Raw genomic sequence first — 26,495 nt, 5'->3', positions numbered from 1 at the left:
AAAGTGCTAATTATCAATAAAGAATAAAGAACTCCATTCCTAGTGACCCCCTAGTAGAAGACCTACAAGCCCACTATGCGTCCCACCGTCCCCTCTGCGTCGCTTTGTAAGGTTGTAGATCGGCTATTTTCAGTGCGCGACACCAGCACGCAGATAAGTATCAATCGCACTTACAGTACGTGTTTTCTTTTTTTATGTTTTTAGGGGGTTCGTTAAAGGTTTGTGACGTTAAAATGTGTTTACTTATGGGTCCGTCTCACTGTAACTCTTGCTGCCCTTTCTTTTTCTCTGTCTGACACGCAGACACACGCGCACGTTCGCGAGCGCACGCATGCGCGCGCACGCACACACACACACACACACACACACACACACACACACACACACACACACACACACACACACACACACAGAGTGTCTCTCTTCTCCTCCCACCATTAACCATTTTAATCAGGCATAGAGAAAGTGCCTCTCCACTGGGCCCCTCTCAGGAGCACCTTAATTAAAGTGACATTTCTAATGTAAACAGATCTTGTGTTACCTTGCCAGAAAGCGCTCAGCTCAGCAGGTGTGCCCCTGACGGGGGGCCAAGCTACATTTCACCTGCTCAGCACCCATGTGACACCCTCTCCCCTCGCACGGGTGGGTGGGAGGGTGGGTGGGTGGCTCACATGTCTATAGCAAGAAGTTAGTTAAGGCGCTCTCGCAAAAACTCGGGAGGACCACTCCCAGGCAGTGTTGGTTTTGATTGCAATTTTGCGTTTTTAGTTTTAGTCATAGTCATTTGAATGACATTTAGATTTTTGTTTTAGTCATGTGAAACGTTTTAGTTTTAGTCTAGTTTCAGTCAACTAAATATCATAAGATTTTAGTTATATACTGTACATCAATGGTCTTCAACAGGGGATCCGGGAACCCTAGGGGGTCCTCAGAGTTACTACAGGGGTGTCCTCCAAATCTTCGTGTGATAGAAACCTTTTTTTCTCCATTTTTATATCGACCACTTGAACCCTAGTGTTCATATTCGGAGAACTTTAGCCAAAAATAGCAGATCTACAAGCTCACAACGCCTCGCACCGTGAGGCGTTGTGAGCTTGTAGATCGGCTATTTCCGGCAAAGAGGTTTGGTGTAGAAGGGAAGATAGAGCACACTAAGTAGGCCTACATAGTGAAAGGTCAAGTTTACTTACAGTAGTATTGATGGTTCAAGTGGTTAAATATCTGAAAACACAAATTGACACGAATCCAAAATACACTGACGTCAAACAATGACATGGTTGTGGGGGTCCCTGCTTCATCTCTCTCTCAACTAAGGGGTCCTTGGCCTGAAAACATTGAAGACCCCTGCTGTACAGGGCATAATCCTTTTGGAACCAATAGCAGCAATCTTTAGCTGTCGCTTTGGGACAAAAAGCTGCATTTTTCCTCAAAACGTTTTAAGTAGTACACACACAAAAAGCCTCAGGTGTTAAATGTGTTTAAAGGTAGCAGCTCTGTTTATATGTGCAGTAGGTCTAGTGCAGGGGTCTTCAACGTTTTCAGGCCAAGGACCCCTTAGTTGGGAGAGAGATGAAGCAGGGACCCCCACAACCTGTTCATAGATTCCATATTGTTTCATTGGTTGACAGCACAATCATCAGTGTATTTTGGATTCATGTCAAATCGTGTTTTCAGATATTTAACCATGAGCCGTTATTTTCGACCTTTTACTCTGTACTTAGTCTGCTCTTTCTTCCCCTCTACACCAAACCTCTTTGCCGAAAATAGCCGATCTACAAGCTCACAACGCCTCGCAGAGCGAGGCGTTGTGAGCTTGTAGATCTGCTATGTTTGGCTAAAGTTCGACACTAGGGTTCAAGTTGTTAATGTAAAAAGGATTGGAAGATTTGGAGGACCCCCTGTAGTAACTCTGGGGTCCCGGACCCCCTGTTGAAGACCCCTGCTCTAGAGGTCACTCATTGGTTTGTAGTCCTCAGGGTGGTTGTACTCCATCCCCCCGCGGCTCGGCCTCCTGCTCTCTGCTGGCGCGGCGCTGGCTGGGCCTGCTCTGTGTCAGGACGTCCCAAACAGGACTCGGCACTCCAGACACTCTGCTTGCAACGCCTGATTACTCATAGCGTCATGGCTGGCCGGGCCAGGGGACTAACGTTGTTTTCCCCCCCAAAAAAACACACAGACCTTCCCAGTGTTGATGTTGTCGACTAAAACTATGACGAAAAATGTTCGTCGACTTATCTTTTTTCACTGATGATTGACGAAAACGGAATAAAAACAAAATAAAAACTACGATGACTAAAACTAAATATATCGACAATTTCATCAGCAAATAGAAACTGGTAGACTAAAATGTTAGGGAGGGACTAGTGGAGAAGAGATCCAGTAGAACTAAAAGACAAGTCATTAAATGTCTGGTCACAGAACTATGTTTTCTCATGCCAATAAAGCGCTGTTGAATTGAATTGAATTGAATTGAATTGGGTGGGTGGGGTGGACATGGATCAGCTGACAGCAGACCCCCCCCCCCCCCCCAGGGGGAGAAGGGTCCAGGGACAGGGAGCCCGGGTTCCTAACAAGTGGGGAGGGCTGCCAGCAGCAGCACCTGTCCCCCCCCCCCCTCCACCCCCACCCCCCTTCAGGTCCAGCTGCCTCCCCCAGCCAGCACCACAGCGCAGCTCGCTAGCGCTCTCCCCTGGGCCTCCAATCAGGCAGGAGGTATTAGACTCTTAGAGCAATGCTTTCCACATGCAGCAGCAGCAGCGCTGGTACAACATCCTCCTACAGTGTTTCTACGTTAGTCTGCTGCTATTGCTCGCTCTCCCATGCAGGGATGGGACGATGTGAAGATTATTGTGACAAAAGAAATCTCGATTTACGATATGATCGCGATAATCAAAATCCAATATCCTGGGGCGGAACATTTGCCAAAGAATAGCAGATCTACAAGCTCTCAACGCATCCGCTATTTTTTGGCAAAGACATTTGATAGAGAGTGAAAAAAAGACTGTATCAAATATGTATATTATAAGTACCTTTTACCAATTATAGAGGGTTTAAATGGTACCGGATATGCAGCTCGGCAAATAAAAGGTGAATTGATCCCAGTGCATGACGGAGGACGATATCAAGATAAATTAAATCTCCACGATGGGATTATCTGAGTGTTTTTTAGCACGATAAACGATAATATCGCTTAGCGTCCCATCCCTACCTCATGCACACTGTACTGTACTGTTGCTCAGTGCCGTGCTATGAGCTTGTAAAGTATAAAATAATGGTGAAAGTGGTTAAGATCTAAAGTGACACAGATGTTGCCTGGTTAATAAACCAGACCGAACACAACAACACCCCCTGGCGGTAGTGGTGTTGTAGTACGGAAGTCTGGAACCGATCCATTGAGATTATATTTCCTCAACCAGCTTCAAGGGTTGGCCAATCAGGGTTGTATGCTTGGGGCACGTGGTTTGGGGCTTGCGTCACTAGGCTTTAGCCCGCCCCCCAGAAATGAAATATCTCCCTGCAATCCCAGACTCTCTTCCCAAAACGAAGTACAGGCAAACACAGATGCTCTCCAGGTCTAAATGGGTTGGGGATGTCAGGTTGAAGTGATTATATTAAGGCTAACATACCAAGGCCAAAGTGGGCGACGGGTTCCATCTCACACAGGTACCCTGAACCCCCGTCGATGATGCGCATGTGTGGCCCACTCCTCTTGGTGTAGACCACCACCTTGGCCCCGCGAGCGAACGCTCCGAACTGGGTCCTCGGGATCACCCGCAGCCACGAGTTACCCGTACCCTGTGAAGAAAGGACATAAACTTTACAGACACTTCTTACATTTTACCAGGCTAGTGCACTGTGTATAACACACAATGTTATGTTACAGTTTGGATACGGTAAACCGGGAACATGCAGAGAATGGCAGGGGCTGACATTTCTAAAAGTACCGAAAATAGCAGACCTCCAAGCTCACAACGCGTTGTGCTGCGACGCATTGTGAGTTTGGGGGTGGGCTATTTTCAGTACTTGATACCACACTAAATTAAGCATAAAAAAGGCAATAATGGAGAAGTGGCGTAACAGCATGGATTTCTACACAGAGATGGCAATACTTTCAACATAAGATGCTGCATTCAAGTTAAGGCTGCCTTCAGGTATGACATGGAAAGAGGACATTTGCATTTCTTTCACCATAGTAAAAACTGAATTCATGGTCTGGAGAGAGCACTTTTTACAGAAAGATAAAATGTCTCGCGTGGCCAGACTGTTGCCTCCCACAATTCTCAAATGCTTCAGAAATACAGTCTGGAGAACGGAAGCTCTGATCACGAGTAGGTGATAAAGCGGATGTGAAGCCTCCTCCACACTCTGTTTCGTTTATACCATACATGGGCAACTGGCGGCCCGGGGGCCACATGCGGCCCCCACCTTCACTTAATGTGGCCTGCAGGTTAATACCAGAATACTGATATATTATTGATTTCAGCTGTTACAATTACAACCATGATCTGCTTTAATTCTGTCAGTCTATATTAGTAGCTTAATGACTAGTATAGTATTATTAAAATGTATTTTTTTATGTCCATTGTTTTTGTATTTAGGTTCATAAAGTTAACATGAGTATATAACTAAATGCATTTGAAATTAAATCAAAATGTTACATTTCAGGATTATTCCAATTAAAAAATAACAACAAATAATTCAGGATTCCAATTCAAAAGAAGCAAAAATAGCCGATCTACAAGCTCAAAACGCATCGCAGCGCGATGCGTTTTGAGCTTGTAGATCTGCTATTTTTGCTTCTTTTGTATGAGATACTAGAATGACAGTAGGACGTAGCAATATGTTATGTGGCCCTCTGGAGTGAAGGTGGAAATATAGTGGCCCACCCCTGGTTTATACAGTCGCAGCACATTTACCCTAATATTAATCAAAATCATCAAAGCACATATAGCTTGCTTATTAGCAGAAATTATATTTTAAAATATATTTTTGTGAGCGGAAATGCCATCAGTTTCCGTTCGAGAGCTGTAGTTCCACACACTATACTGTATATAGCATTCAGAGATTGTGGAATAGTTGTCTGGCTACTGGAGACTACTGTAAACAGGATGTAACTGTAAAATAGAGAGCTTTGTTTGTTAGACTACTGTTTTGGAAATAAACTCCTGAAAAACATGCAAATCTGTATGGCAAATAACATTTATTCTGATTAGACCACACGCACGCACACACAGTACATAGTACATTCATAACCTTGGCAAATAACTTTTATTCTGATTAGACGGCATGCATGCACACGCTCGCACACACACACAGCACACACACACACACACACACACACACACACACACACACACACACACACACACACACACACACACACACACACACACACACACACACACACACACACACACACACACACACACACACACACACACACACACACACACACACACACACACACACACACACAGCACACACAGCACACACTTACCAGGTTAACCTTGTACACAGACAGAGGCTGCGCTGCACTTTCACCATGTGAAACGATCAAGTCCAGTTTACCATCTCCGTCAAAATCTGTCACTACAGCTCCTAAAGAAAAGAAACACAAAGAGAACTCATTACCTTAACATACAAACAAACAGATCAAAAGAGTAGGTTTTGAGTATAATGAAGCAACAGAATGGCATGGAAGAATTCCTATGTGGACCTCTGCTGCCATCTGATGGTAGAATGTGGGCATAGCAGGTTTAATCTGAGCTGCTCAAGTCTCAGGAAGGTAAGTAACTAAGTATATTAACTTAAGGTATCTGTACTTTATACTTGAGTATTTCCAATTTCCAATACTTTTAATTCTACTCCACTACATAGCGGATCCAAATATAGTACTTTTACTCCACAACATTTATTTGAAAACTTTAGTTGATAGTTACTTTGCCAATAAAATGTATACAGTTATAAAAGATACATAAACCTCTTTAGCCCTATTTTATACCTTGGCTATTTGAATCTACAAGCTCACAATTCTGCTATGTTCCATCATTTTGTACTTTTACTTTTGGTACTTTAGGTTTTGAATTTCATACTTTTACTCAAGTACATGTTGAATTCCCGACTTTTACTTGTTAGGCTACACCCACACCAAATAGTCGGGGGCGTTTGGGATATTTCGCGCTAATCAGTCTAAAGGTGCAAAATTTTGCACAGATGAAGCTCAGGGCATGCTCTAATGATTTAGCTAGGGCGCCCGAGTCGGCGACCTTCAGGGTCGCCACAGCGGCCAAATCAAGTTGGGCTCCCATCGACTTTCTATACAGGAGGAAAATACCCAGAAAAACTTTTTTTTTCTGGGTATTTAAGTAGGATCTGAGGGGTCTAACTAGGGGTTTGTCATGATGCTGAATCCATTGCTGACCCCGAATGTCGCAGACTCGGGCGCCCTAGCTAAATTATTAGAGCATACCCTGAGCTACATCTGTGCAAAATTCAGCGCTTTTAGACTAATTAGCACAAAATTACCATGTCATCTCCCTAACGCCCCTGACTAAAAGTACCTATGAAAGTGGAGTCCCCATTCCACCAATGCATTTCAATGAGAATGGAGCGGTTTCATGCCAGTAGAGGATTCCTGCAAAAAAAAACGCTCCATTCTCATTGAAATGCATTGGCGGAATGGGGACTCCACTTTCATAGGTACTTTGGTGTGAGTGTAGCCTAACAGAGTACATAGAGTATTGATACTTTTACTTAAAAGGGTACTGTCACCTAAAGGGGTTGAGGGGCAGAATTCACTGTGACGTGAGCTTCTCTGAAAACGGTCTGAAACAGTCTGAAGCTCATGTCACAGTGTAATCTGCCCCTCGCCCCCCAACAACAGCTGACCAGTACAGTAAGTAGTCATACAGTCAGGCTATACAGACTGTTAATTTGATTGGCTTATAATTGCGCATCCCCACAATGACATCATAAAAATATTTACTTTTTTTTAAGATGATTCTTAAAGTGATAGTAACCCTTTAGGTGACAGGCCCCCTTTAAGTAACAAAAAAAAAAAGAAAAAAAAAATCTCCACCACTAGGACGGTAGATAATATCAGCCAGCTTGTATAAATAATGTGAGGCAGCGTGTGGATCATAGCCATGCCCTGCGTTTCATCCTTCACTTTACAGAGGAGCTGTCAGAGATATCTCTCTCTCTCTCTCTCTCTCTCTCTCTCTCTCTCTCTCTCTCTCTCTGTCTCTCTCTCTCTCTCTCTCTCTCTCTCTCTCTCTCTCTCTCTCTCTCTCACATCGTGCAGGTCTCAGTGACTCACCCGTTCCTCTGCCCTCGGGCTCGGCTGCGTCGCCCACGTTCAGCTCTTCTATCTGGGGGTCGCCGTGCTCTCTCCTCGACACCCTGCCAAGAGACATCGCTCATCAACAACATGATCCTGGATCAGAAACGTCAGGGCTCTTTTGATGTCAGATGATACGGGGTGATCTGGGACACGTCATACGGCCGGTGGGTGAAGTCAGTGTTGTTAACTTTAGGTCCATCTCCATGTTTGAAGATTATCCCCAATCTGACCTCTTTTTACAAATCTTGAAATATTTCAAAAAGTATAAAAGGGTGGTTTGCAGGATTATCACCAGACATGAGACTGACACAATATGTCCATATATGGGCATTCCCCATAGACCACATGAGACTGACACAATATCTCCATATATGGGCATTCCCAGATAATGCACTGTTAGGGCAACCACACTAATACAATTAATATTAGTAGCACTTTTATGCCCATACTGTATATGGAGATCCCTGATGTCTTCAACATTAAGCCTCGTGTGGTCTATGACATCAGACATCTATGATGTCAGACGTCATCATAGGAGCATGAGGTGTGACAGGCAGGCAGACAGACGGACATGAGCTGTCTGTCTGCCTGTTTTCATACTAAATAGTGACCTACGGTCGCAACAAACACGCGCACGCACACACACACACACACACACACACACACACACACACACACACACACACACCTAGCTCACCGGAATTACTAGAAGCATAATGCCCCAATTTATTTGTTTTAATTTTTCATATACAGTAGCAGGTGAGATGTATCAAATATTGCCTGCACTGTAACAAAGTATTGCACTTTCTTTAACCACTTAAAACTATGAGGCTTTTGTGTACACTATTTAAATTATTGTGTACACTATTTAAATGTTTCAAAAGGCTTTATACCCTGTCAGTGATGTCATTACGTGCGCATCCCGCATCAAAAACTCATTCAAGTCGCCCAGGGACTCATTCATGTCATGGTCCTGGGGTCCCGGGGATGCACCTCCATTGGAGTCCATGATAAAATAATTTACCGGGTCGCGGTAAAATAAAAATACTTTACCCTACGTTAACACAAATAAAATCCACGTAGAAAGTCTTAAACAGGCGATAGAAACGTCAATGTTTTGATTCCACCGACGTCCGACGCCATTTTGCGCGCCCGAATTCATTAGGGGCACATGTAGTTTTAGTAGTTCTAAGTTCAAACATTAGCCAAATTGTAAAATAAATATAAGAAATAGGCAAACATTTTGTAAATAGCCGATCTACAAGCTCACAGCGCTCGAAAACATTATATTGAGGACTCATAAAACTTTTCTGGGACCCATTTGAATGACCACCTGTGGGTCCCGGGACCCATTACATTGAAAACCTAGTAACATCACTGCGGCCTGTATACACGACGATGCAATGTGACATAGCTCTATTTACACAATGCTGTACTAGAGCCCGACCGATGCCATATTCTTTGACCGATGCCGATGTTTGCCGATGGTAATTGCTAGACCACCGATTGCCGATGTTTAACCGATGTTTTGTAATAATATAAAATAATAAATAGCCTAAATTTTAAAAACGTCTTCACTTTTTTTTTTTTCACTTTTCTTCCTTTTTTTAACCAATGGTCCGTGGACCACCACTGTGGTCCTTGAGGGGCTTCCAGGTGGTCCCCAGCAAAATGATGGAGATTTGGTAACCAAATGGACCCTTTATAAGATCTTCGACACTCGTGAGTGTAAAATGAAACCCAATGGATCCTTACGGGCAACGACAATATATTCTACGTTTTGGGTCTGAGTGGCTAAATGTCATCAAATGGTGGTCTAATATTACTGATAAAAACAACCGATACATCGGAGAGATAATGACCGATGTCCGATACCGACATCGGGGTCCAAAAACTCTATGCTGGGTTCTATGCTGTACCCCCTCCAACTCCCTCCAAAGTTCCCCTTTTTCAACTGTTTTCATTGTCTCCACCAGCCGAAGGCATGGGGGAGAGTATGTTTCCCCCTTCGTCCGTCCGTCCGTCCGTCCGTCCGTGTGTCCGTCCGTCCGTGTGTGTGTCCTCGCAGGTTTGTGTGCACCTAATCTCAGTCGCCGTTGGCCCGGTCGCTGCCAAAGTGAGCACACACATTCCCTGGATGCCAATCTAGAACCTCTGCCCTAGTTTTTTCAAATGGGCCTTTTCTAGCGCCACCTAGTGGCCGATGTTCGCAAAACACATTTCTGTGCACTACTCTTACAGATTTTGTCCAAAAATTCTACAAATCGGTAGGCAGTATCTCGACAGTCATGTGATCGACACGGATCTGTCCGATTTTGCATATTCCATCCTGATTCGCTAAGATTGGCTTCCAAAGTTTGTAGGATTGAGCCGTTTTGAACAAAATGCCTCAAATCCCAAACGCAAAGTGCAAATATCATGAAATCGCGCACATACGTTCCCACTAGGTCGGGGAAGAAATGCCATTTCAAATTTTTGAAATCAGCCTAATGGTGGTGCTATAACAGGCCGATTCGTGGTTTTACCTATAACTCCACCGATCAGTTTCAAACTTTGTAAGCGCACTCCCTAGAGGCTAAGGATAAACCTTTACCCTGCATTTTTCACATCAGCCTTTTATTAGCCTTTTTCCACTATGTCAAGGAACAAATGCTACCCTTTTCACATTGGCCTGTTATAGCGCCACCAGCAGGTAGACTTTAGCAATTAGATTGCAATGAAAGGTCTAAGGTGAAGAACATATGCCACCCTTTTTACATTGGCCTATTATACAGTAGCACCACCAGGACGCCTGGCCTGGTGGAGACCTGTGCTCGGAAGAGCACTGCTTCTAGTTATATATCTTTCTTGCTTTGGCAATGTAAACGTATGTTATTTTCTCATGCCAACAAAGCTACTTTGAATTGAACTGAAAAAAGTGTGTGTTAACTTCAGCCCATCACTTCACAGAGTGTAATTGTGTAGTACAGTATGTTATGTGCTGATCGTTGCTGTTAAAATCCCAAACTCTGCACAGAGAACATTGATCGGCCGTATTGAATTAATTAACGGTCGGAGCCCGGGCGTTCCCGTGCCAAACTATTAGAGAGATGATTTCGCTGATTCATGTTCTAGTCGCATGACCCGCGCTCCGGTTCAGCTCCCGTCATCCCCGCCAGCATCCTGTCCGTATAATAAGACAGAATGAACGTCTTCCCGTGAAAACCCACGTTTGGGAATATTCTGCTCCAGTCGGGCTTCAGGGCTCAGTCTGACTCCTGACCCCGCAAACCTCAACTCATTCACGGTCTCGTCCTAACATACATCATAACATCCTGTCCACAGAGTTTCCCCATCCTGTGTTAACACATTTAGAACTGAGGACCCCGTTCTATAAATCAGGGGTCTTCAACGTTTTCAGGCCAAGGACCCCTTAGTTGAGAAATGGATGAAGTAGGGACCCCCACTACCTTATCATAGATGCCATCTAGTTTCATTGTTTGACAGCACAATCATCAGTGTATTTTGGATTCATGTCAATTTGTGTTTTCAGATATTTAACCGCTTGAACCGTCAATACTAAGTAAACTTGACCTTTCACTCTGTACTTAGTCTGCTTTTCCCCCTCTACACCAAAGCTCTTAGCCAAAAATAGAAGATCTACAAGCTCACACCGCCTCACACTGCCAGGCGTTGTGAGCTTGTAGATCTTCTATTTCTATCACTCAAAGATTTGGAGGACCCCCTGTTGAAGACCCTTGCAGAAAGCAGAATGGTCTTCTAAATCCTAGCTGCTTTCTGAAAAACGTATCTTTCTATAACAACTTTTTCATGTCAAGGACCTCCAGAAATATACGTATTTGGCCCCTATCCGAAAACCTTTTGCTCCAGGGACCCACAGAAGCAAATATTTGAGTTACAAATGTTCGCTTCCATAAAAATACATTCAAAGATTTGCACAAAATTGGTCATGATTTTTCAAAAGTGATCCACAAGCTCATGAGCTTGTAGATCTGCTATTCTTCAATAGCCAAAGTATACAATAATGGTTTAAAAGTCGTTAAAACTCCAACGTGACACACAGATGCTTTCCGGGTCTGAGTCGGTTAATGAAAGCAGGATGGGATTATTTGTTAATAAATGAGCTGAAAAGGTTTGAGGATCATATTATTCAGAGAGAACCGCATTCATTCATTATTATCATGAGAGGGCGAAGCCTCCAGAAAGAGACCCAAAACTGTCTTAATGCAAGACTCAGTGAAGCGTGCAGCAGTAGGCAGGGTGCCAGACTAGATAAGTATCCTTGCCTTGAGAATTAAAACATTTCTCTCCTTCCTCTTTTTCTCTCCCTGTTTTTTTAGAACACTAAATGAAGCCACATAAACGCTCCATTACACTCATCATCAAACTACCATTAAAACTCACCATTACAGTACGGTTCTCTTTGTGCGTCCGTGCGGCAAGACTTGTGCGGGCGTGTTCTCTCTCTCTCTCTCTCTCTCTCTCTCTCTCTCTCTCTCTCTCTCTCTCTCTCTCTCTCTCCTTCTAATCTTTACTTATCCAGGGTAGGTTTTTTTTTAAGTAGCGCCACGCTAGCCTGGCATGGCCAGACAAATATCACTGCGTACTGGGGCATTAACGAGACAAGTCGACTGAGTCGACTTCATTACACAAGTCGACTCCCACCAGAGAAAGTCGAAAGTCGAAGTTGAAAAAAAAAAATGTTTAGTATTTTTTTTCTATCATTATTTTTGCTCCATGTGTGTGTCTGTACAGCATTCAAACAGTAAGATTGTTTATTTTCAAGGTTGGAATGATCCAATATTACAGTGCTACTTTACATTTGGTATAACATGGTTGGTTCTATTGTGAAAATAGAAGATCTACATGCTCGCGATGCGAGGCATTGTGAGCATGTAGATCGGCTATTTTCACAATTTTATGCCTCTATATATTTGACAATTTGGACAATGTTTAATTTGTCATTTTAGAAATGTGAAGATATCCTCTATACGCTTAAACTTTATGTTGGTTTGTTTACAGTTGAGTGAGAAAACAATATTTCACATTAAGTTAATCATCTGAGGACCTCCGAAAATATTTGGGGGGTCGTGTGTGATGTGATGACGTCATCAAACGATAAAGTCGACTTCCACTCAACTTTTTACTGAGTCGAGTCGACTTGCAAAAATCACAAGCCGTTAATGCCCTATAGTGTATAGTAGATATTAGTGTGGAATCTCTGTGTGCAACCTGCGTTCCCAGGGTCCGAATTGAAAAAAGAAATCACAACCAAAAGCGAGCTATGCTCTATGAGTTCATTTAATTTTAGTCAGGAACACTCAAGTCTTTTTTTTTTTTTTATTTTTATCCCACGATTTTTGTAACCCATTTTTTCACCCGGTGCCAATTGCCTAAGCTGTGATCCTGGGCTCTACTCTCCCTCTGCCAACCTGGGGAGGGCCCCGAACTGAGCTCATGCTTCCTTCAATGCATGAGGAGTGAGCAGGCCGCTTCTTATCACCTGACAGGGGGAGCTTCCCCGGTTGGACGTAGCGCGTGGAAGGAACACGTTATTCCAACCAGTTCCATTCCCCTCCATCAGGCGCCCCGGCTGGCCAGGGGGAGGCTTTATAGAGACCAGGATTACTGCATGTTTTTGTGAGGGTATCTACCCTAGGAGACACGGGGAGAACATGCAAACTCCACACAGAAAGGCCCTTTTGCCAACCCCACCTAGGGTGTGGGCACTGATGACGCGGAGGAGGGAACACGCCCCCAGCACCCACAGTGTCCCCCGGCGGGAATCGAACCCAGGACCTTCTAGCTGTGAGGCGACAGCACTACTGACTGCGCCACCGTGCCCCCTAAGGAACACTCAAGTCTTATGGTTAAAGTCGATTTAACCATTTATTGCATACATGGAATACAGTTCATCTTGAAGTTAAAGGGCTCTGCGTTCGGAGATGTTCCCTAATCTTATTCGAGCAGCTCGCTGTGCAAAATCAGGGATCGCTAAGCAAAACCCCACATAGGGATACAATCGTAGTACAATAGCAATACATTGACATATTCGCTTGAATCAGCAGACCTTATGCTACGGTATATACACAGGGCCAGGGGTATGTGTCTTTAAGTATGCCTTTAAGTAGTTGCCGGGCTGCAGAGGTGCATTATGGGATGTGCTTGGTGCTGTGTTTACTTCATGTTCAGGTAGAGAAGAGTGTGGCCACGCATAATACAGAGAAGTGATATGGCTGTTCATGTGATTTGGTGGAATATATTTTTGTTTATTAAATCACCATGCAGTTCTACAGCACGGACTCCTTACAGTACTTATTTTAGTATAGAATAAAGTTAAGGATTACTCTGAAACGAAGAGGAAGGTGGTTATAGCGTGCACAGGGGTCCTGCATCCGCGTTCCTCCTCACCTGAAGAGCCGGTTGGCCGAGGAGCCCCTGTAGGCGATGTTGTTGAAGAACACCTCCAGCTCGTTGTCGTTGTCAAAGTCCGCGGCGATGACGGTGCGCACCGGAGACGGCATGGAGAACTTCTGAGAGGCGATGTCCTGTAGGGAGACACCACACCGCACGATGTTAGTGACATGTCTATCTGTACGAGACACCACACCGCACAACGTTAGTGACATGTGTCTATCTGTACGAGACACCACACCGCACAACGTTAGTGACATGTGTCTATCTGTACGAGACACCACACCACACGACGTTAGTGACATGTGTCTATCTGTACGAGACACCACACCACGCGACGTTAGTGACATGTGTCTATCTGTACGAGACACCACACGACGTTAGTGACATGTGTCTATCTGTACGAGACACCACACGACGTTAGTGACATGTGTCTATCTGTACGAGACACCACACCACACGACGTTAGTGACATGTGTCTATCTGTACGAGACACCACACCGCACCGCACAACGTTAGTGAAACATGTTCAATGTTCATTGAAGAATTGTTCTTTAGATCAACGTGTGCCTGTTATCTCTCCTAATGGTACCACATCAATACAGCATGGAATTATGGACAAAATCTTATCCAATGACAACAAAATCGAAAGGTTTTGGGTCTGAGAGGCTAAGTGTCATCAAATGGTGGTCTGTGTCAGTGCGAGCGTTTCAGGCAAACATCGTGCACTTTATGAAAGAAGCATGAAATTTGGCACACAGTTAGAACATGCCATATGGAACATTTTTGGCTTTAGGGGCATCGCAGATTTGTCTTGGGAAACTTGTGGGAGGCAATCAAAGTTGCTCTCATAGACTTTACTATAGAGTAAAATAATACAAAAAATAAATATGCTTTAAGTAGCATGTGAGGGGTCAAACTAGGTGTTTTTCGGGATTCTGAATCCAATGCAAGCATTTGTTTTGCACGAAAAACGTTCCTTTCCGAGAAACGGCCCGCCACAAAACTTTGAAAAGTGATGACTCATCACTAAAACATAGTTTTATCGGGTCCGTTTTTAGCCCAAGGAATGTTATTCCTGCAAAACAAATGTTTGCATTGGATTCAGAATCCCGAAAAACACCTAGTTTGACCTCTCACATGCTACTTAAAGCATATTTATTTTTTGTATTATTTTACTCTATAGTAAAGTCTATGAGAGCCCAACTTTAATTGGCTCCCACAAGTTTCCCAAGACAAATCTGCGATGCCCCTATAGCCAAAATTGTTCCATATGGCATGTTCTAACTGTGTGCCAAATTTCATGCTTCTTTCATAAAGTGCACGATTCCATCAAAATACTGCCCGAAACGCCTGGACTATGTCACAAATGCAGAATAAATAATGGACCTTGATATGAAAAAGTTTGAAAATCCCTGACATACTGTAGAGTAGACCATCAGTATACCAGCACTGCTTCTTGTGGAGGGGGCTAATACCCAGAATTCAATGCCACATTAACCCATGCATTTAACCATTATTTTATGCTTTAACAATCAAAAAATAGCAGCTCTACAAGCTCACAGCGCAGCACCGAGTGCCGGAGCCCCGCTGCGAGCTTGTAGATCTGCTATTGTGAAAAGTAGCTTAAGTCTTTGAATATTTTTGACCCGCTTCTAAATGACTTCTAAAGTTTTTTGAAACAGCATGTTTCTATGTCAGTTGTTCTCAAAGTGGATTCCAGGGACTCTGTGGGTTCCTTTAGGGGGGTCTAAATTGACCCATACAAGTCTGTAACTCTGACAGTGTACAAATAGAACCAAATGAACCCTGACAGGTCCATTTGGTTCCATTTGAAGACCTTGATGTGAAAGTTTGAGAAACACTGTTCTATGTCAGTGGTTCTCAAACTTTTTCATGTCAACCCCCGTCTCAAAATATTATTTATCGGGGACCCCCCCAGAAGCAAATATTTGAGTTACAAGTGTTCGCTTCAAAAAAAGATATATTCAAAAATGTGCACGCATTTTCATGATTTTTCAAAAATAGCAGATCTACAAGCTTGCAACGTGGCACTCGGTGCCACGCTGCGAGCTTGTATATCTGCTATTTTTCAATAGCATAAAATAATGAGTGACACAGATGCAGGTCTAAATGGGTTAAGAAACAATAGCATTCACCATTCACAGACCTAATGGAGTTCTGATGACATGAGCAAAACACTGTAGCTGTACAGATGTGCTCACACAATGATTAGGCTACTGCTCTTTCTATTGCCATTCTGACCGCACACTGTTTCTGATTATTTCCAACATGCGTACTTTGGAATTGCATTATGCATCTTCGTATGCCATTCCACGCACTATTGCATTATTGCTGACCATACCGCTTTTTATTTCATGTTGCTTTCTTGGGTTCCAAACTGCTGTATTGTTTTTGCAAAGTGATTTGCCAAAGTTGATTTGAAGTTAACTCATTAAAAGCCTCAGACATTAACGGATTATAATATCCAGAGTGCCTCCCACCCCCCCCCATTCACGGCCGTTCTCTTATTTTGTCTTATTTTGAAGGCCACCGGAAGTACTTCCGGTCTGACGTCATCGGATCCTTCGACTGAACCGATCATTGTTTATGTGGAGCCATGCTGGATCGGCTCGTAGCGTTTATACATGTGTTTTATAAGCGAGCATCTGCCTCCATCTTCGCTTCTAAAGTGTAGTTTTGAGATAATGGACATTAAAGATGAGGCGGCCCGTCCACCTCAATGTTATGGGATGACTATTGTGTGCTCGTGGAGCCGTGATGATGACAAATCAGCGCGGATTTCGTCTCCGGAGCGTCGGCCATTGTACTAGGTATTTTTACTCGCCGTTACAGTAATATATTACTTTTCCCGCGACATCGCGTGGATGGCACTATAGATACTCTATTACTTTTCCTGCGACATCGCGGGGTTGGCTTTTAATGAGTTAATATGTTTTACGGGCCGCTGACCTGCGCACTATAGTGCACATAATATGTACCGTATGTACAGTATATGGATACACAGCAGGCTGGCATGCACACAGGTGGGGGTCGGCAGCCAAATATACATAACATTTGAGAACCTACTGTTTTATCGTATTGTACGACGCGTTGTGAGCTTATAGATCTGCTATTTTCAGAGTGCAACACCCGAGGGCAACATTTAGTTCTACTGGATTTCTTCTCCACTAGTCCCTCCCTAACATTTTAGTCTAGTTTTTATTTGTTGACACAATTGTCAGTATATTTAGTCATGGTTGTAGTCATCATAGCTTAGTTTGTATTTATTTTTTTATCGAGTTTTTGTCTGTGAAAAAGGGGTAAGGCGACGAACATTTTCCGTCATGGTTTCAGTCGACGAAATCAACCCTGCGTCCATCCTCTGCCCAGCGGCCATCGTGCCCCCGGGCGGCGCCTCTCTGCGACGCCTGCCGGGGGAGTTTTCTTTTTGGCGTTGGCAAAGTAACGGATATCTGCTGGCTTCAGCGAGGCGGTGATAAGTCGGGGAAGAGTTATAGACCCCCGGCCCCTCCACTCTGCCTCCTCTATTTACTCCCTGTTTTAATTATAAGGATCATAAAGCTGATGGGAGGAGGGAGGGAGGCCTGGACTGACCTTCCACTACTCAGGGTTAAGGAGAGAGGGGGGGGGGGGGGGGGGGGGTGGCCAACTGCCCGCTGCATGGACCACTGCAGGGGAGGAGGCCTGAGGTCTTGATTAAAAGGGTGAATGAATGGCTTTTGTGGGGGAAGTATTTTAAATTACAAGTACTCTAGTTATACCGTGCTCATAGTTTTGGAGTGGTGCATGCATGCAGTAGTTGATTGTTTTGAAGGCTCCTCTTGCACAAAGTAATGCAATGCAAGATAGAGGGCGCCAGATCCCGTTGAGTCACACCCTACCACTACTTCCTGTTCATCCACAGATTATTGATTCTAGTTGTGTTCTCCATTAGATTAAAGTGCTTTCTTTTCACTTCACTTCACTTCACTTGTATTACTTGTCAAAATACATTTTATTTGTCTGCCTCATTTCTTTTTTACCATCCCAAGTAATAAAAGTTGAAAAAAGTGAAAAGAAATCTAATGGAGAAAATGACTAGAATCAATGCTTTGTGACTAAAAGGGATCTGGCGCCCTCTATCTTGCAATGCACTACATTGTGCAAAAGGAGAGTTGGGTCAGGAGGACAGTGAGGAATGAATGACAGGGATCTGTCAATTTACAGAAGGTGTAACGGAGCAGCGCTGACTGTAGGGGCCGCTATAGCGGGGATTTTAGACTTTTTATAGAGGCTAGAATCTTAACACTCATTCACTGCCAACCAGGGATGTGCAGTGAATGATATAGAGAGGCATGGGCTGAAATTTCTAAAAGGGCCTTTTGGTGAAAATATCGAAAATATTTTCGGTACTTGATACCACACTGAACTAAGCATAATCAACTGAATACTGGAGATGTGGCGTAACGGCATGGATTTCTACACAGAGAGGGCAATTCTTTCAACATAAGATGCTGCATGCAAGTTCAGGAGAGTTTACTTTGGACAAGGCAATTCTCTTGAATGCTGCCTTCAGGTATGGCATGGAAAGAGGGCATTGCATTTCACCACAGTAAAAACTGCATTCATGGTCTGGAGAGGGCACTTTTTACAGACGGATAAAAGGGCAGGGGCTCAAGCCCCCTTTGATGTCTATGTGTGCACGTGCTTGGTGCCAACCACATTTAACCAAACTACTAACCGCTGCCAGCTCAATCACGGACACGCATGCGCTTTCTCAAATAAAAAATAAAAAATGGCCATTGCAATCCATAGTTATTGGCCGTTGAAAACTCCTATTGTAGCGAGACATGGCTAGACACGGAAGCATGAAAAAGATAAACAGGAAGCAGATCTTTCGATGAGGCTCCCCCAGAAAGGCAACATTTAACTTTCTTTTAGTCGACTAAATCTGCAGTTGATTTTGTCGACAAAATGTTATTTTGGCAGGGCTTTTAAAAGACTTTAAAGACTTGTGAATGCCTGATATATGGAGATCCCTGATGTCATGCAATATTAAGCCCATATCTGGGAATACCCATAGATGGACATATTGTGTCCGTCTCTGTTGTTTTAGGGCGGCCTTGACCTAAAGCTTGTCGCCCTTAGGGCGTCTTACTGGTTACCTCTGTTGACCTAAAGCTTCTCGCCCTTAGGGCGTCTTACTGGTTACCTCTGACAAAAGCCCAAGACAGATAGTCGGGGAGCCACAGGCCCAAAAGCTCAAAGAATAGGGTTTTACCTGTGACGTCATGACATACTTTTTATTTTAGTTTTTTCTATTCATTTGGTCATTAACACATGGGCGGCCAAGGTTTATAACATTTATAGCTGTTGCTGGTGCCACCATTGACTTACGTTATGTTTTGATGAGCCCCGCAAGCTTCGTGCGTGTGCACGTGCGTGTCCAGAGAAGATTGAGGAGGTACTCCATTTGTTTACAAACGCTCGCGAAACTCGCGGTAAAAAAATCGCGGTAAATTCGCGGTAAAGTGTCGCCGTGAAAACAATCAGCTCTCTGCCTCCATGGGGCTGTTTTTACCTCATTCTCAGATAAAGCCGTTCTTATGTTTCAAAGTAGAATCTAAAGCCATGTAAAATCCTTCCGTGTGGGGAGAGACAGGGGGCTTCCTGCCCTGGCTGGGTGACGTAATGGATTCAGGGCATGCAAAGGGAAGCTGCGGTCTCGAAAAGTTAACTATTTGTTGACTCGTCCCTCGACGATATAACTTCCTGTGGCAGGGTGACATCTAGTGGCCATAACTCGTCCCTGAACGAGTTTGGCTCCCCAAGTGTTAAGGTACACAGAATGAGAGGCCTGCTCTGTCGGAAACATTGCGAAAAATGGCCATTTGTATCACTGTCCCATCGACTTCACTATACAGGAAAAAAACACACCAAAATAAATATGCTTTAAGTAGCATGTGAGGGGTCAAACTAGGGGTTCTTGATGATTCTGAATCCATTACAAGCATTTGTTTTGTATGAAAAACATTCCTTGGGCTAGAAAACAGACCAAAAAAGCTGTGAAAAGTGATGACTCATCACTTTTCACAGTTTTGAGAGGCCGAAATCTAGCCCAAGGAATGTTTTTCATGCAAAACAAATGCTTGCAATGGATTCAGAATCATCAAGAACCCTAGTTTGACCTCACATGCTACTTAACCCTTTCCAAGCCACGGGGAGCCCCTTAATGTTAAAACCGTACTATATCGAACTTCCTAGGGGGGGAGGGGCAGCCAATCGTCTTTTCCCGTACTTTCCCGTATTTACCGAAATAAATGATTTTCATCCGAAAATCAGCGATCGTCTAACCTTCCCTAGTCACCACTCGTGCATCGATAGCTCATGGCTGGGCTGAGATGAAGCAGAAGTTATATTGGCCTTTCCTTTTCCAAGGCACATTATCCCATTCGGTTACTGTCTGTACCCTGGTGCTTGTACAGCAGCCATGCTAGGGGCTATGCTAGCGAAAATTTTCAGTTCTGCTCTTGAGTCACACATGGATTAATTGCGGGGACATTTACGTGAACGGATCGCGCACGCGAAACGCACGGGGAGATCGATGATCGGCCAAAACACCCATTCTATCCCAACGGAGATCGAGAAAATCACGGTGAGTTACTGACCTGGGGAAAAAAAAAGAAAGAAAAAACAACGGCGCAGTTCAAGATGGAGGGGCTGCGGGCTCATGTTTATAAACATAATATTATGTCTCGATCACAATACAATAATAGAAATTTCACGGCTAATCTACCAACCCCCATTCTATTTCGGCTTAGAAAGTGTTAAAGCGTATTTATTTTGGTGTGTTTTTTCCTGTATAGTGAAGTCAATGGGAAACCTTTTTTCGCAATGTTTCCGGCAGAGCAGGCCTCTCATTCTGTGTGCCTTATTGACCAAATTAATAGAAAAAAACTAAAATAAAAAGTATGTCATGACACCACTGGTCCTGGGCCTGTGGCTCCCCGGCTAATAATGTCCGTCCCCTCAGGGGAGGAAGGTCACCTATCTGTCTCTCTGTCTGTCTCAAAAACTACCAGACCAAATGACACAAAACTTGTAGGAGTGTCGCATTTGCCCAATTAGATGCCATAACATTTTCAGATGGGGGTCCACTGCCAAATATGGTAAGACATAATCTGCCTCAGGTGTTAAATCATTTCAACACTGCATAATAATCACATTGTGTGTGGTTGTAATCAGTCTAGCCACTTCAAACCCTCTTCCTTAGTTGACTGGGATCCACTACTACTAGTCTGGATGGATCCAGGGGTGAGATGCCGTGGGCTCGGTTGGGCTCGGCGAGCCCACACTTCTTTTTTTCAAGCTGCACGTACGCACGCCCCACATGCACGCACACACGACCCGCGCGTGCACGCACGTCGCCAAGTTGTGTGACACCGCGGTCAGCACGAACATTTCAGTCCCCCTACCTGGCTAGCTGCTTTGCATAACAATACTCGGGTAGGCAGTTCTCACCTACGTCCTCATTTACACTTGTACACGGCCAGTTCGCCTTGCATTCTTTGCAGACAAAACGTCTCCTTTTGTGAACATCTCATCTGTTTACTTCACAAGAGTGGAAGAAAAACGAAGCAGTGTGTTGTTTTGTCAGAGCTGCATGCATAGCGGAGGGAGAGTTCCGGAAGTGTCTATGATTGTAATTTGTAAAGTAAAGTCTATAATGTAATATGTAAAGTTATTTTATATTTTATATAAAAAAATACATTAATTGAAACACACTAATTGAAACTAATTAACAATGTAACTAAATAATAAGAAATATAATTAGGCTACATTAAAAAGGTTGTGATGTTGAATACAGTATTTCAACTAGCACCGTGCGGCAGGCATGCGTGCATACATGCGCGTGCACGCGCGTGTACGTGACGTGCACGTGACGTCATGAATTTAGAGGGGTACCACTTCTAAAATCCATATCACACCACTGGATGGATCTAAATTCCAAATACTATGTCATCACGCAATGACATCACAACATTGTCATCACAACCAATGTACTTGTCTTTAAAAGCAAACGTCCAATAAACCAAATGTCATTCAACAACTATTCCAACTAATTAAACTGTCCTTTAACAACAAATCCTGTAGAGTTGGTGCTGCTGTGTGAAATGTTTCACTGGACAATAGATCTGAAAGGAGGACCTAAGACTATCTACCCTGCTGCTGTGGTAGTCGGACACAAGCTGTACTCATTTGGAGGATCCAACGATAAAAACAACGACAGGCGTCAGCTTGAAGTACACTTCTTCAACACAGTGTCTTTGCGTTGGAGGAAGCTGCCCCCAGTGACAAATGGAAGAGGACAAAGTCCCATTGAGGTTCCCTCCGGACGCAATGGCCACACAGCTGTGCCGGTAGAAGAAATTGTCTACATCTGGGGAGGATGCCATCCTTTCAGCAATGTGCTTTATGCCTTTGATGTCGACACCCATAGCTGGTTCAAACCCAAGATTTCTGGGACTATTCCAGGAGCAAGGAGGCACCACTCAGCCTGCGTATTGGAGAAGGTCATGTATGTGTTTGGAGGACGCACCAAGCTGACTGTATATAATGACATGTACAGGTTGGACACCAGCATAATGGTCTGGACTTCAATTAACACCAGAGGAACTCCACCTGTTTCATCATGTCACTCTGCCACCATCATCGGGACAAAGTTCTTTGTATTTGGGGTCTGGACGAGCAAGGGATACGCATACAAACAGGTCACAGTGTTTGACACAGAGACAAAGTGCTGGCTGAACAAGCCTACTGGACACCTTCTCCCTGAGGAACGTCATGGTCATTCAGCCTTTGCCTACAATGGAGAACTGTACATATTTGGTGGCAGCAACTGGAACCAGAACTTCAATGATCTGTGGAAATTCAGTCCAGAGACCTTTTCCTGGAAGCAGGTTGAGCCCAAGGGGAAATACCCCTGTAGGATGAATGGGATGAGCTGTTGCATGGTGGGAGATCGTATCATCATCCATGGAGGATACAAAGACAACAACCTCATTTCTGGTGACCTGTACATCCTAGACTTCAATCCCAGCCTGAAGATGTTATGCAAGCTAGCAGTCACTCAGCATGGTCTGGAGCAGTCTGGACTCCCACATGACATCAGGTGGGAACTGGCAATCATGACTACCAACAGCAAGAAAACAAAACGACAGCCTACAGTACTTAAGCCCAGTTCATATCAACGATCGTTCCGCTAGCCAATCACAGCGTGTCCTGTACAAAACAAACTTTGAGCTGTTTGTGCCACGATGTAGGCCATGCTTCTTGAAATGTACACTAGCATAAAATGCATGATGCAATACTACCTTTTAGTCTGTCATTTATCTCAGTATATTGTAGATAAAAGTTAACTCATTATCTACAATAGTATCTACAATCATCCAGACTAATATTGCTCAGAAAACAAGCGGTTATGTTATGTGTTCTCTTGCACTGTTAATTGTCTACACCAGTGGTTCTCAACCTGTGGTACATGTACCCATAGAGTTATACTAGTAAGACACCTCAGGGAAGCGCCAATTCTTGACTATCTGGCCAACCACAGTGTTTCTCTGACGATTCTAGTTGTTATCATTCTGGGGGGAGTTTGTTCATGTTTTTGTGAGGGTATCAACCCTAGGAGACACGGGGAGAACATGCAAACTCCACACAGAAAGGCCCTATCGCCAACCCCACCTAGGGTGTGAGCGATGGGGCCTAAACATGGAAATGTGGAGAACACTATATATGGAGATAGTCCAGTCCATCATGTCATAATGGGACTACCGTCATAGACAGTAGCCATTGTTAGGCCGGAGTCAATGGCTGTGTCTATGACGGTAGTTCCATATGACATATTGGACTAGACTATCTCCATATATAGTGTTATCCACATCTCCATGTTAGGACTCATATATGGGCATAAAAAGTATGTCATGTGACATCACTTCCTGTACAGACAGTCAGCCATTGACTCCGGATTAACAATGGCTACTGTCTATGACGGTAGTCCCATATGACATATTGGACTAGACTATCTCCATATATAGTGTTATCCACATCTCCATGTTTAGACAGCCAATGACTCCGGCCTAACAATGGCTACTTTCTATGACGGTAGTCCCATATGACATGATGGACTGGACTATCTCCATATATAGTGTTATCCACATTTCGTGTAGCCGCCCTGTACAGGAAGTGATGTCACAACTCGCTGACATCACACTGACATCACAGAGGATACGGAAGGACGGTCACGAGGATACGGAAGGAAGGAAGGAAGGAAGGAAGGACACTCAAGCGACCTTCGGTCGCAATAATAATAATAGAGAGGACACCAGATATCCCTGCCTGTCCACTTGCATTGAGTTGCTCACCCAGCGCATGAAGCATACTTCCGCGTTTGGAAACGCCTCCGAAACGTGACGTAGTGGGGCTTCTGTGACACAATTTGCGTCATAGTTTGTGTTCATGGACGCGCTGGGGCCCCAATTCATGAACGAGCACTTCCGCTATGAACACGCAGCCAATACAAAGAAGCCTAGAATGCGCGTTCGTCGTTAGTGGCCCCAACTGCAGTACCTCAAACGGCCACCATGTCCATGGCGCTTCAGAGCTCCTCCTAGGTTCCGGGGGCTTGCATGTACTCTGGTGGTACTCAGAGGAGTCTCCCGAAAAAGAAGAAAAAAGACATTAAGTGGAGTGAAATGTTTGCCTGGCTCCAGCCCATAGACCCGCCCACTCTCTGAGCGGACTGGTTCTCTTGGTCTGGTGTTGTCATATGACGCTAAAGTTTCTCTGGTTTAGGCAGAACCAAGCCAATGAGAGCCGGAGCCTCGGAGGAGGGGGTGGGTCTAACTTTTGAAAATCAACAGATACCCACAAGGAGCGCAAGGGGGAAGGGGAGCAGTGGTAGCTGGAGCGGGGAATCGTACCTGCGACCTCTGGGGCCTCCGGAGTCCTAGGTGTGGACACTAACCACTCAGCCACCACTTCAAAGGGGGGTTGTGCACACCTCGTTAGCATGAAAGACAACGACCTGTTTGATGCCTGTCATAGAGGGGAGGGGGGGATGTTTTTGTGTACACACAAGTCAAACACAACCCCTCCCACCAGATCTCTTGTGATTGGGAATTTCAAATCCCCTCCCCTTTGAAATCTTTTGTCAATGGGACAATGTCAGACTCAAGCTCAGCGCAGAGTCTGAAATCAGGCTAGTGAAATGTTGATATATTGCAATACAGGTAGTTCTGACCTACAGCAGTTGGCTGAAATGAGCATGACAGCACACCTAGACGTTAATAAAAGATCTGAGAACGGATAATACCTCTAAAATGACAAATTAAACATTGTCCAAATTGTCAAATATATAGAGGCAGATGTATATAGAGGCAGAAATTGTGAAAATAGCCGATCTACATGCTCACAACGCCTCGCATCGCGAGGCGCTGTGAGCATGTAGATCTGCTATTTTCACAATAGAAAGTATTTTCTTTTTTTCAACTTTGACTTTCGACTTTCTCTGGTGGGAGTCGACTTGTGTAATGAAGTCGACAGAGTCGACTTGACGACTTTTTCGTTAATGCCCTAGTGAATGGTTGAATAGGATGGGGTCTACGGACCTGTATTTTAACATCAGTTATGGTGATGTGTTCTGACGTGGTGCTTGGTGTAAGTGTAATAAGGTTAAAGGTGATACACCATGAAATTAAACTTTTCCTATTTTAAAACCTTTTTTTGGGGTCTCACTAGCACCTTCTATCCTCACAAAGTCCCATTTCTGACCGTTGTGTCTTTTCTCTGGGCGAAAGTATCCCACGGGTTCTCAAAACAGGCTATCCAGATTTGCTGCCGATGATGACGTCATCATCGGCCGTTTTTGAAGATTTTTTTTTCTTTAAATTGGTGGTACTGCAGCTGAAAATGCTCTGAGAGCCATTCAAAAATGAGAGAGGCTCTCTATTCAGGAGTGGTAATTTAGCCTCAACCCTTTTGAAAAACGTTTTTGGGACATAAACAATATGACATAAATACTTTTTAAATGCATGGTGTATCACCTTTAAGAACCCCTGGTCTACACTATGGTCTAGCACTGCAGCTGCTGTATAGTGTTGTATATTGTGTGTTGCACAGACTGTGGGACCTGGATATCAATAAAGGCCTTATCTTTTATCTCTCATTGACTGCCAACACTGTTTTTCGACTTAATGTATGTCGTTCCCTGCCACAAGATTGTCACGAACCTTTCAGATATTCAGAGAATATTCCACGATGCTCCGATTTCCTCGTGGGAGGACTCAAAAGATGACCATGATACTGACCTTATCGTGGCCATGTTACTGAAATGACACTGACCATAATACTGTCCCTATACTGACCATCTATTAATTAATCTATTAATTAATTTAGCGAATGTCTGTCCGCCGTCTGTCTGCAGTACTCTGACGTCATAGTACTGACATCACAGACTGGCCTGGACACGGAACACCATGTATGGGCATAAAGATCTTCCCAATCCCAACGGGCACTCCGACATTACCTCTGAGACTCCTACATTCAATCCCTCAGATACTGTGCACACCCCCGGGCACAGGACTAGTGATAAATAATTTGAGACATTATTTGTGGGCTCCCACGCATGTTATCTTCATTATTTCTTTATATATCAGTCAGTCAAGTTCTCCTCAAA

The 26,495-nt window shown here is 44.1% G+C and overlaps 1 protein-coding gene across 1 annotated transcript in view; it reads right to left on the bottom strand.

Annotated features, from left to right (window-relative positions):
* The window catches only part of LOC308296776 (cartilage acidic protein 1-like), a gene marked incomplete at both ends in the record, with an annotated part of 104,331 nt that overhangs the window by 6,281 nt on the left and 71,555 nt on the right, over positions 1-26,495 (bottom strand). The window contains 4 exons of the mRNA XM_080740102.1: positions 3,627-3,795; positions 5,498-5,598; positions 7,319-7,401; positions 13,754-13,890. Coding sequence (XP_080596228.1) covers positions 3,627-3,795; positions 5,498-5,598; positions 7,319-7,401; positions 13,754-13,890 — 490 coding nt within the window. The remainder of the gene's footprint in view (positions 1-3,626; positions 3,796-5,497; positions 5,599-7,318; positions 7,402-13,753; positions 13,891-26,495) is intronic.

Source organism: Nannobrachium achirus, assembly GCF_963921795.1.
Source record: "Nannobrachium achirus genome assembly, chromosome: 13".
NCBI classification, from domain to species: domain Eukaryota; kingdom Metazoa; phylum Chordata; class Actinopteri; order Myctophiformes; family Myctophidae; genus Nannobrachium; species Nannobrachium achirus.
This window is presented reverse-complemented; position numbering and strand designations above follow the sequence as displayed.